Source organism: Zootoca vivipara, chromosome 5 (assembly GCF_965207765.1).
Source record: "Zootoca vivipara chromosome 5, rZooViv2.hap1.1, whole genome shotgun sequence".
Classification (NCBI taxonomy): Eukaryota; Metazoa; Chordata; class Lepidosauria; order Squamata; family Lacertidae; genus Zootoca; species Zootoca vivipara.
The window spans coordinates 15,341,042-15,354,210 of NC_142588.1; the positions used below are offsets into that span (position 1 = coordinate 15,341,042).

Here is a 13,169-nt window from a genome sequence, read left to right on the forward strand (position 1 = left end):
TGAGTCAGGTATGCATCATTTTTGGTCCATGTACAATAATCTTAAATGGTAAATGGTACCACCAAGGGTAGGCTCATGGCTGGGGAGAGGCAAACAGAAATATTATCCCTTCCAGGAACTTGCCAGGGCGCTGGGTAATTTACTCACTGCATGTATGGGGTGTGACCTTTCACAAAGCCAGATTCTCATTATAACATAACTCTGAGGACCATGGGATCTCGTGAAAAGGAGCAGCCCTCTTACAGGCTTGCTACTTCCTGAGCCTCTTCACAACGTGGGGGGGAGGGCATTCCCCCTTTGTCTTGTGTCTCTTAAGTCAAAGCCATGTATGATACCCCTTCCCCATCAATCCTCAGGAGAAGGGTAGGGCCAGTGGAAAAAATAAATTTAGCTTGGCTACCAAGGACAGCCCAAATGTGTGAGCACCTGGTAAGTGCAGTTATATAAACCATCCACTATGCTATCCTGAAATGACATCATGTGGATGGATGTATTATGTATGATTAATAGATGAGATTGGTACAATAAGTCGTTCTTTGCATCTTTCTAGCTTTATATCTCTGTTTCACAACATAACATCCTGAAATGACAATAATGAATCATTTTATGATTCATCTAGTTTTATTTATCTACATGGCTTCTCTTATCTTCTTTCTTTCTTTCTTCTTAATTTTAACACAGTTGGATAGGTTTTCAAATCCTGGCATTAGTCAGGTGCATAAAAATCCAGACCATCCCATAAAATTTGAGGCAGAAGGTCTGATAGCACTTTGGTTTTGATTTCATAAGAGAATGGAGAAGGCACACACACACGATGTGCCAAAAATATATTTCTGCCTCATCATCCTCAGAATTATGCTTGCATATACCTCATACAAGCCTAAAAGGAATTTCCAAAAATGCACCATAGGTTGGCAATAATATTGATGCAGAAGCAAAAAGGGGAGAGAGAGAGAGAGAGAGAGAGAGAGAGAGAGAGAGAGAGAGAGAGAGAGAGAGAGAGAGAGAGAGAGGGATGGTGGATTAAAGGAAGCTGCAGTTACCATAGAAACCAATGAGACCAACTCAACACTGTGTACTTTGTAGCATCATCATTCTGTGGCTGATGAACCCCAACGGGAAGCATTGTTCCTGTCCCTATGGAAACCTAGGGAACAACCCACACTGTAGTCATGGGAGGTTAAAGCAAACTGGAGCAAATACCTTCCAATTCAGCTATGAGCAATCTCTCCTACTGAGAGCTACCACCGATTTACACACACACACACACACACACACACACACCACAGCACATAAACCAGGCACATCAATAACAGACCCAAGCCGAGCAAAGGTGTTTGGTCTACAAATTAATTTTAAGGAAAGAAGAAGTGTTTGCAGGCAGCTTAACACATGTGAACACCTAGGAAGCGGATTTATGGCTGAACCTAATCCCCATGGCAACCCACAAGAAGGTTTAATGCTCAAAATAAACTGCTCCACAAAATGACTTTTTTTCCCCTAATACAAACCACTACCTACCATTGGATAATTAGCGACGATTTCATCCACCCAGGTGATTATATTTCAAACTAGGAGCTCCTTAGCTAATTATTGCACTAGTAGAGACCCTGAGCTAGTACGCCCAACAGAGACTGTAGCTTCCTACTTTCCTCCTGTGAGGGTAGAGCTTTGAGTGTGTGGAGCAAGAAGAGACAGGAAGAAAAGCAGGAAAGGGGAGAGTCTTGCTCTACTTCAAAGGCTACTGTGGTGGAGTGTGTTAAAAATAATTTAAATTAAGTAAGTAAATGTTCGCCAAAATCAGTGCATATTGCTACAGTTCTGCTCCCCAAGAAACCCTTATCTACTTCCATGTAATATGTCATGCCAAAATCAACTCTTAATTATGCCAAACAAAGATACCATCCCAGGAATTCAAATGTGCAAACATATTAATTCATAGTTTAGTGATGCTGGCCGAGTTCACAGTTATGACTAACACAGTTGAGAAAGTCTGAGCTATAAGGGAGGCCCAGGCTCATTCAAGTCAAGCTCCATCTCAAAAGGGGGTTCACCCCCAACCTCTATCACTGCGCCTGCTAGATCTTTCCACTTTTGCAAGCAACCCCACCCCAAAGCTTCTGTGATGGAGGGAAGGTAACAGGGGGCACCAAAAGCTCACTTGCTGGGTTTGGCCAACTTTGCCTCTTAGCACCTGATCACTGTTGGGAGGTTACAAAGCTGACCATGTGGTGAATACGTATTTTTTGCAAATGTTCTAGCTGAACGTTCAAAAGAACCAGGTGGATTTCAAGGGAAGTAGGGCCAGGGTTTGTTGGCAACGCATAGCAGGAATCACATAAAACTAGAGCTCTAACAGGGCAGGGCGCGGGGAGGCGCTGCTGAGCTCTACTCTCAGAGCCATGTGACTTCTAGGATTCTCAGATGATCGCAGTGAACTTCTGCAGCGGAAACCTTAGGCGTACGCCAAGAACCCTGGAAGATGGTTCAGGCACAGTCTGTTGCAATCTATCCTACATAACACAAAAATATATGTAAAGCCCATGACAGTGAGCAAAGTTATAGTGCATAAAACATATGCAAAAAATGTTAAAATATATTCTTTCCAACCATCAAATTAGGTGGTGGAGAGGAGCATCTCAAATGTTGTTTTCTTTTAACAGCGTTATTTTCGAAGTGTTCAGGATTCATTTAGAACCGAATTAGCTTTCACAAACTGTTCCTGGTTTTGACAGCTGCCCAGGCAAAGGATGTCACATTTTAAATAATTTTCACACATTGAGCTGCTGACAAGTTTTCTAATTTTTGTAACATGGAAATGAAAGAGAATAGGGATGGACGGATATCCTCAGTTTCCCTTTCCCCCCTCCCATTTTTGCCCCATGGTTTGCTTCTGACCCATGTTCTGGTTCTGCCTGCCTGCCTGCCTTAACTTAGAAAGAAATTGAATTAATTTTGGAACTGGTACGTGCACAGTCTGGTGCAGTTTTCATTTTGTGGCATGTGTTTCTTTATCTTTGCAGGTGATCCAAGACATGCAAGCACAGTCAAAGAAATTGTGAGCCCTTCAAGGTTCCTTTTTGCAAAGGGCTTTAATGAATTGCGTACCTACATTCCTGTGGCTTTAGTAACCAGCAGGGAAACCGAAACTTATGCCCCACGTGTGCAGCACTTTGAGCCAACACAAAATCAAAAATGAAGAATAGTGTATAAAGGATATAAAAACAGCTGGATTTTGTGGATGCAGACTGAGCTAGAATAGGTTTGGAGATGGATACTAGGCTCTCCAACAGGACCCAGGTATACTAACAGACCTTCCAAATGTCCCTATTTTCCAGCAAAAGTCCTAGATTTACAAAAGCCATCCCAGTTTCCGATTTGATCCTGGAACGTCCCATATAATCAGAATGTACATCATCATTAATTATTATTATTATTATTATTATTATTATTATTATTAGTCCTTCTGGATTCAGAGACACTTACTCCTTATTGGGCATAAGTGGACATCGGACTGCAGCCTTACAAAGTTTTTTTTTTCCTATGGAAAAGCAACTCCTTGACTGGACTTGATATAAAGAGATCTGGTAACTTTTGATTTCTTCTAGCATTTATGAATGCAACTGGTTATTTGTTTCACAGATGGAGAAACGTCTTAGCTCACTCCATGAGCACTCCTTTCACAGCTAGCTATCGGGTAGGCAGATCTCACCAGCTGCCAGATATGTGCTGCAATCCAAACCAACTCTTTCACACTTTGATTGAAGGTAGGAACCCATTTCATGAAGAATGAGATGAGAGCCATACTAAACTGTAAAGGGTAAAGGTAAAGGGACCCCTGACCATTAGGTCCAGTCGTGACAGACTCTGGGGTTGCACGCTCATCTCGCATTATTGGCCGAGGGAGCCGCCGTATAGCTTCCAGGTCATGTGGCCAGCATGACAAAGCCACTTCTGGCAAACCAGAGCAGCACATGGAAACGCCGTTTACCTTCCCGCTGTAGCGGTTCCTATTTATCTACTTGCATTTTGACGTGCTTTCGAACTGCTAGGTTGGCAGGAGACTAAACTGAACAATATGCAAAAATAAATGACAAAAACAACAGAGAAAGGGTCCTGAAAATATTAGCCTTTGAAGCTCTTGCCCTTTTACCATGAGTCTTATTGAACATATGGTACCGCCTTATATGGGTGAAACCATTGGCCCATCCTGCCAAGTACTGTCTGCTTGGCAGCAAGTCTCTAAAGCCTTAGGCAAGGGACTTTAGCTTCCTTAACCCAAAAGGCCAAGGACTCAACCTGGAAAGTTGTGCAGGCAGAGCTCTGGGCTGCACAACTGAGAGATTGACCACCCTCATCGGAGCCCTTTTCCAAGGAAATAACTGATCATATAAGAATGAAAAAAGGGTGATTTGAAGAAAGAACTATTAATGAAGTCCTGTTTTTTAGATCAATTTTCACACCACACCTTAATAACTTTTTTTTTCTTTGCTTAGCAAATAAATCTAGGTGGCAGTTGCACAACAGCTTTCTTTGTGTGAGGGCGCCAAACCAAAAATCAATTGCTACTATTTCTTCTCCCTCAACACCAGTGTTCAGTGAACCACTTCCTAAAGGTTATTTAATTGTGAATCTGGAAGATTGATTTTGATTTAAACTGTGGCCTACTGTATGAAAAGGTACTGTAATTTCTTCATCTGTCACTCTGGCTGATCTAATTTTGATCTGCAACTGACCTACAAAAAGCCATAATCTTTTACTCAATAAAACAGAATTTTCTGCAGTTGGCTTTCAAGGGGAAATGATCAGACCTTTCAGGAATACACGGCGTGCTAAGTCACTAAGAAGCAGAGGCGGGTAAATATATTTAAAAGATTTTCAATAACTATGCCCTCAGTTTCAGCTGAGATTTTACTTAAAATATCCACAACCCATAAATTCATTGGCAGAAATTTCCACAGAAACGTTGGATGCAAAAATGCTACCTAAAAGTAAGCTGCATTTCTAAACCGATAGTAAAACAATGTGTCGTTAAGTACATTTTCTTCCTATCTTTTTCAATTATATTGCATGTTAATAAAGCAAAATATACACATTTAGTTTTGTTTTGCCATAAAGCAACCAAACCCAAATGTTGATCCATTTTTTAAATAAAAAAATCCTAACTACCATTGTAAATGTCAATATACTGTATCCAGTTTTAGTGAACCATTGCAACAGGCAAAACCATGAAAGCAGGGTATTCATATTGGCTATATATATTCTATCAAGAAAGAAAGAAAAACAATACCACATTTGTCATCTCATCTTTTCTTTTCATAGAGCTAGGCTGTTTTTAAACAGATCCTTGTTGACTTGTGTGGCGAAGATATTGACATGCCTTTTGGGGGTGTTTTTTTCACACACAAAAATGCTAATTACATCTAGTGTTTGTTGTTTGTTAGACTAAATCCCATTACTTTTAATTTATCCAAACTAAACATAATCTGGCAATGTGTATAGAGACCAAAAATTTTATTACATCCTTTGACTGTTTCTGATATATAAAATTTTAAATATAAAACCATGTTACCTGCATGGTGCTTAAGCTTATATCAATAAAGGCCCAACTGGATTCCTTATATGTACAGAACACACTGTTCTATACATGGTCCAAACTGGCTCTATAACACTTGCAAACAAATCTTTAAAAATAATAATAAATTAATGGTGTGGGTGCATGAAACTTAATGATAAAACCTGTTAAAAGTCCACAGTAATGATACTTCCATAATATAAACACTTTGGACTCAAACCTAACAATACAAGCTCTAAATCTCAATTAAATCTAGGCAATTAACCCAAATTAGCATGTTGGCTGCAGTGTGTCCTAGCAGGCAGCCTACCTAAATTCATTTTGCATAACAAACGAGCCTTGTTCCCATAGGGCCTGGATCCAAATTACTTACACCCAAATAAGGGGAATCTTTTCCCTAGAGGCGAAGAGCTCAGAACCAGGCTCAAGGGAGGCAAAAGATGTTCCACATTTTAAATTCTCTAATAGAACTACGGTAGCCCTCTTTCCGTTCACAAGGTTCCATCAAACTAAGTCTTACTTAGACCGACTGGAATCAATAGACTTAAGTAACTTGAGTTTATATTTTCAGTGGGTCTACTCTAAGTATGATTAATGTTGGATATTGCCCACCATTTAACAACTCTACAGGGATAACAGTTAACTAGAGTACTGAATACAAGAAACTTTTGGAGCTTTTGTGGCACAAATGCACCATTATGGGGAAGACTTGCTGTGCCTGGAAGTGGGTGCAAATTACGACAAAAATGATGCCTATCTTGAATATCAGAACCTCCCCAACATTAGTACAGTAGTTAATTTTCATAACCTTAGGTGTCAGAACCAATACATTTCCCTTCAACAGGAAGAAACTTCCTGTGCAAAAATTAGTCTACCGGGGTCCTGTGGAAAGGAAAGGGTTTTCTGAAGACAGTTTGTCACATAATATGGCACCTTGATACAAACAATATTTACCTGGAAGATGCATCTCATTTCTCTTATTTGAACTAACTCTCAAATACATAGGTTTAGGAACAAAGAGTTAGAGTGGATGCACATGGCCAGCCTTTTCACCTAATTACTTTAAATATCAAGGAATATCCTGGTTGCCTGTCCTCATGAAGCCATTTTCTGCATGTATCAGCAAGCAGACACCATGTGAAAATTACCATATTGTTAAATGGGGGATTATTGGCTAGCCATCTTAAAAAAAGTAGATGGGAAATCTGAAGAAAGCATGGGGAAACTCACAAGGACTCTGCCAGTTAAGGTCTGGGCTGAAATCATCACCCCTGCCCAGTCTTTAACAGAGGTCATCCAGCCCACTTCTGCTGCCACAACTTCCTCTTTCTCGTCTGTGGGTTTCAACTCCCCATCTGCCTGGGTCTCCCCATTGCTGGTTATCTTCTGGACCTCCTGTAAAATAGAGAGAAAGAGAGAGAGACAAACAGTTAGAATGGCAGGGGTTAAACTACAACAGAGTACCAGATAAACACATCATCTCTGTTTGCCGTCTCCCAGTTCAGTGCATTAGAAGCTAAAAACATACTACTGATGTTTTTTTTTTTTTTGAACATACTTTTTATTAATTTTACAAAATACAAAAAAGCAAAAAAAAAAAAAGGTACATACTTAAACCCCTTTTCCACCTCCTTCCTACCCACCCACATGGGTCCTCCCCTGCCACAGAAGTATCCCATGTATGTGAACAGTCAGAGATGGTCCATTTTATGCTTGGGTTTCTGTCCTCCCCCCCCTCCCCTGACCCCAAAGCCCCCCCCTGCCACCAGGGAGCTCCAGCAAACCAGGGCAGTACGCAGGAGGACATCCATCCAACCATCTATTGTCATACCAAAAAAAAAAAAAAGAAAGAAAAATAGAAATAGGAAAAAAAGGGGGGAAAAAAAGAAAGGGCGAAAAAAGAAAAAAGAAAAAACAATACAAAACAAAATTTTTTTCTTGCATTCATAGTTGTAAAACCATATTTTGTGGGCTTCCCCTCCCCCCCCCTTCCCCGGTTTTCATCCCTTTTTTATCATCTGCAACAGTTTCTTACTTTATAAAAATACACCTTTGCATCTTATACAACTTATAAATCAATTGTTAACATTTTCATCTAATATTCAAATCACTGAGAAATCAAACTCCCATTTTCTCTTCCCGTGCCTAATTTTTTGTTTTTTCTCCCTCTATAAGCCTCCATATTTTCACATTTTCCAAAATCCATTCACTTTTAAAACTATAACTATTCTCAATTTAACCTTACATCCCCGATTGCCGGCTTCCCCCCCCAATCCAGCAAATTCCAAAATCAGCAGACCAGTTATAAACCTGTTAATCCATCCTTAATCACAACATCACTTTCCCTTCACCCCACCCCCTGTTTACAGTCTTTTGTCATCCAGGCCACCATACAGGACCCCTGAATTTCTTCTCTTCTCTGCATATTTTTTCCTTCTTCCCTGTGGGCGTTCTGGAGTTCCAATGATACCAATCGTGCCCCCCTCAAAAGCAGGGCACTCCATCCAACTTTTTGTAGAGTAGAGTCATCATTTTTTCCGTGGTGTGCTTCATTTTGTGTTGAATCATCACAATCCTCATCTTCTTCTTTTCCTTCCCCATCATTGTCATTCTCACATTCATCTTTTTCAGTGTCAAAAGCTTCATCTCCTAAAAAATCATATTCCGCCATCACCTCCTGGAATTTTTCCTGTAACTCTTGCCGTCGTGTCTCCTCTTGACATAACTCTATTCTTGTTTCCCACATTAAGGTCAAAACAGACCGCTGGAACTCAGGGGAACACTTTTTTGTTGACATATTTCAGTCCTGCCAAGGTCAAAACTTGTCACGTGGGGTGGAATATGATCACAGTTTATTTTTCGACTCCATTTTAACAAGCTGGCTGCATTCTTCAAGTCTTATTGACAATAAAGTTCGAACTCACATTTCACAAACACTTAAGCCAAAAAAGAAATTCCACAAAGTCCAGAAATACAAAGTGAAGTAAAATTTGACTTATAAATCCTGACAACTCACTGGGTTGTCTGGGCTGCCGGCTCCCGAGTGGAAAGGTTTTTTCTTAAGCTGTACCTCTTATTGCAGGGCGGTCATAAACCGCAGTCTCTCTCCCCTTTTCACCCTGCATCAAAGGGGAGATTCTCTTTGATGCCTTTGAGGGATCCTTTGAATTGTAAATCTTCTGTTTATGGCTTCGGGTTTCTATTTACTGTCTCTTTTGTTGCCGTGGGGGGGGGGCTTCCTCTTTTCTCCCCTCTCTCCCAGATCCAAATTGAATCCAAATCATGAGGTTACTTACAGTCTTTTCCAATCGTTTTATTTTCGGAAGAATCCAGCGCTCTCCGCCTTCGGCTTGAAGCTTCTCCCTGCTAGAATAACGTTGCCGCTCAAAATGGCCCCCGCGACTTCTACCCTCCTCGCTCCGGAGCTCTTATTAGAGCTAGCCGAAGAGTTGGGGAGTCCGGATTGGGTCTGTGCCGAGCAAATTGCCCTCGGGACGCCCTTCCCGAGGTTCTAAGGGGCGCAGCGTCGCTCTCGCTGCCCTCCCCACTCCTAGCAGAGACGGGCCGTCTCGGAGACGAGACGAAGCCCCGCCGATCGACGCTGGCGCTGAACCCGGAAGCCAACATACTACTGATGTTAAGATGGACAATTAATGTCTCTGTGTAAAGTTACCCAATGCTTTTATATCCTCTTTACTGGGGATTTTTCCCCCCCTTCCCTTTTGTTTGTCTATTTTATAAATAATGCTTGTATTTTGGTAATGATATAAGTTATCACACACACACACAAGACAGTTATCACCACAACACACGGCGAGTGGGAAAATTATGTTCTTCTGTCAAATGGAAAACTGGCCTGCCTTCTATGGGATACGCAAATAAGAATATGTTAATGGCAAGTGCTTACTTTCTTACTTAAGAAGGAAGGAAGGAAGGAAGGAAGGAAGGAAGGAAGGAAGGAAGGAAGGAAGGAAGCCCAAGTAAAGCAATCAAAATGCCAACTTTGGTACAGCACACTTTCAGTCATGGCAAGTTCAGAAAGGCAACCACAAGCAGCACTGTGATAGGGGCAGGGAGGAAATGATGGCAGGAACTGTTGTCTGAACAATGCATCAATACTAAAGTGTTGGCCCTAGCAGGGAGGGAGATATCATTTGGGGTGTGCTTCAGGCACCGTCTAGGCCTGGCACTGCTTTCAACTTTGAGTTCTGCCCATTCTGTGAAATGATTATGAGTTATGGGCAACGTAAGGTGACCCCCACCTAAAAACTCCCCCGGTTGGCATTTCTCTTACCCAAGCTCTATGCAAATACAGTGAATGGTGTTTTTCAAAAGTTGCTAGGGAGATGCAGTAGGTATTTTTGACACCACAGGTGTCAGTTTCCTCTCTCAGTTCTCATATGCAATGTAGCTGGCACCTGGAATGTCGGCAATCTCAATACAGCCTCGTATTTGTACGGTCCTGTACGCAAACCTCAAAGTATGTACACAGACAAAATTAACCTACGATGTATTTTGGTAAAGTAATGATATAACACACAGTGAATGTGCACAGTAGTCAGGTGTTGTTTTAATTTATGGTTTCCTGAATGAGTTTTCCAATGAAGCTCACATTGGGCGAGTGTGTGGAACCTAAAACACCAAACAGAGTGGGAATGCAGAGCTGCCAATCTTCCAGCAAGCTGCCGGGTTGCCAAGGAGCCACTCTGAAAAGGGAGCTGAATGATAAATCCTAGGAACTCCTCTCTGGCTGTAAGCACTGTCCCTCACTGAGTCACCAGAGGAAGGGAGGAAGAAGCAAATTAAGAGGAGGCATTCTTGCTGTGCTATGCTGACTGAATCACCACTGACCCCTGCCATTCACAGCCAGCCCTCCTCACGGCGTCCTGCTGCCAGGACACTGCATTGCCACACCCAAGTTCAATATGCTTCAATCATGAACAGCACAGAAGATGGGGGGGAGAGAAACCCACCCAAATACTGTAGCTTATTTGTTCAGATCAGTAAGAGAAGTTCAGCTCCCACTGCCGCTTTTAACACTCATTACTGCTTCCTGAATATTTCCACAAGACAATGCAGAAAAAGCCGCAACTCGAAGGAATCTCTCACTGTGTTGGTGACAAAACAGCAGTAATACTGTATTTATTAACTATCCTAGCATAGTCAACATTTGAGTTGCCTGGTGTAAATAAGCAGCATCCCTCAACCCTTGTAGATGTCCCCAATGGCTTTAGGAAGCTCTGGATCTCACCAGAGGTTTCAGAGCATGGAACAGCAAGCCATAGCTTCATTCCTGTCACATCCTCCACAGATAAATCAATACTGCATCCATTGAAATGTTACTGACTTCTCCAGATTTTAATTTTTACATTGCAAGTTTCAAAACACTAATATTTCAGATTGCGAAGTTTTATTGAGGTGAAAAACTTCAACATTCACAGTTGGAATCCTTCCCAAACTTTTCCCCAAAATCTGGGGTGGGGGGGGGGGTATTAGAGTGAAAACAAATACACATTCTGTGGATGAATGAAATCTATGCATTCTAAGCATGGTAAGATTTGGTTTGAACAAGCATTTTCTTTCTTTAAAATGCCTGATTGATTGATTGATTGATTGACTGATTGACAGATTGATTTTCTATGTTGATTCCCATTCAACTGAATCCCAAAGCAGCTTGCAAACAATGAATAACAAGCAATTAATGGCTCAGAAATGCAGCAAATGTGTATTCAAATTGTTTAGATTTAGAACAGATTTATGATTCAGAATGATTGCTCATGTTCACATTCCATTGTGAAATATGAATAGCAGCATCTGACTGATAAAGTGAAATATACCATCATTTGCTCTGTGGCTAAAGCAGATTTCTGCCATACAGAGGAAATGAATTACAATTCAAATCAAAACTCTGTGTGCATGCGCGCGCACACACACACACGCATGCATGCACAAATCAACATCTGTGGCAAGGATAAAAGGCATGCTTCATTTTCAATTATGTATAGCCTTTATTAAATGATAAATATAGATCTGATGAATCAGATATTTTGCAGTCAACATTCATGAATGACACATTCCACAAAAAATTAGCCATCCTCTTGCTGTTTAATGAAGTCTCTACATGAGGTTGTGTGGGGTTTTAGGCTGAGGTTGAGGATGAAAGGCAGTTTAAGTTCTCCTTTACATCCATTTCAGCTGAAGTTGTAGATGTGCCTATAGTCCACAATAGATTGGATTGAAGGGAAACAAACTTAAGTGCAATCCAGGGAAGAGAGCAGTGCAGTTGGCAGATGGTTCTAAACCACCGAGCCTCTTGGGCTTGCCGATCAGAAGGCTGGCTTTTCGAATCCCCATGACGGAATGAGCTCCCGTTGCTCTGTCCCAGTTCTTGCTAACCTAGCAGTTCAAAAGCACACCAGTGCAAGTAGATAAATAGGTACCACTCCGGCGGGAAGGTAAATGGTGTTTCCGTGTGCTCTGGTTTCCATCACGGTATTCTGTTGCACCAGAAGAGGTTTAGTCATGCTGGCTACATGACCTGGAAAGCTTTCAGCGGACAAACGCCAGCTCCCTTGGTCTGAAAGCTAGATGAGTTACCTTTGACTGGACTTAACCATCCAGGGGTCCCTTACCTTTTACCTTTTCATCGAACTAGGGAGATGGTGTTCAGACAGTTCTGGGTGGGGTGGCACTTCCCATGAAGATTAGCCGTTTTGAGACAAGGGAGATGTTTTTCACCTGTGTTTCCCCTTTAAAACTCTGCATGACCTGGGATCCAGGAACCTTAAAAACCTCCTGCTTCTACATGAATTTGCCTGCGTGTTAAGAGCCTCATCAGAAGGAAAGAGTATTACGATGCCTGGGGAAGGAATCTTTTCCTTTGGAACACTCCCCTCCAGGCCTGTCTGCCTCACGCCCAATTTAATGAGTTTTAAGTACCAGACAGATTTCTTCTTAATTTCCCCCAGACAAGTCAAGTTGAAGCTACTTCCTTTTTTTTGTTTTACTGTTCCATTTGTTCTATGGTTGCAGCTATTAAAAAAAGTTTTAAGGTTGTTATTTGGATGTGGTGGTTGTAGCAGCTTGAAAATGTTTAAATATAAACACAGAAAAGTAAGTAAATGGCATTGCAGCCCTTCCATGACCCAGGAAGCAGGACAAGGGGTGGAGGGGAGAGATTTCAATAAACCTAGAATGAAGTTTTAATTGGTGCCTTATTTAGAGGCATGACAGGTACATTTTAAGCTAATACTATCTTTATGCAGTCTGCTTACCTGTTGTTTTGTAAAGTATTCATTATTTTAATTGCTTGATGACAGGAACATATAAATAGAGTGAAGTGGGAGGGTGGTGTATCTCTAGCGCTTGGTGTGATGTTATCTCTCTTACATTTATACAGTAAATGGGGAAAGAGAAACAGCCTGTTTATCAGAATACTTGGTTAAGCAGTGATGAATCCATTTGGGGGCTTGTGCCAGACCCTGAAAAATCCAATTAATTGGGGGAGGGGTAAGTGTAAGGGATTTTTATTTAATTCTCCAGTTTTCAACTTTCATTCTACCCCCATGGCGAAATCCAAAAGGAATTAAAATGA

At 41.4% G+C, this 13,169-nt stretch overlaps 1 protein-coding gene across 5 annotated transcripts in view; it reads right to left on the minus strand.

The window, feature by feature from the left end:
• KCNMA1 (potassium calcium-activated channel subfamily M alpha 1) overlaps positions 1-13,169 on the minus strand; it is a 541,146-nt gene that overhangs the window by 393,139 nt on the left and 134,838 nt on the right. For all 5 annotated transcript variants that reach the window (XM_035137304.3, XM_035137303.3, XM_088670120.1 and 2 more), the window contains exon 2: positions 6,806-6,970. In XM_035137304.3, the coding sequence (XP_034993195.3) occupies positions 6,806-6,970 (165 nt within the window). The remainder of the gene's footprint in view (positions 1-6,805; positions 6,971-13,169) is intronic.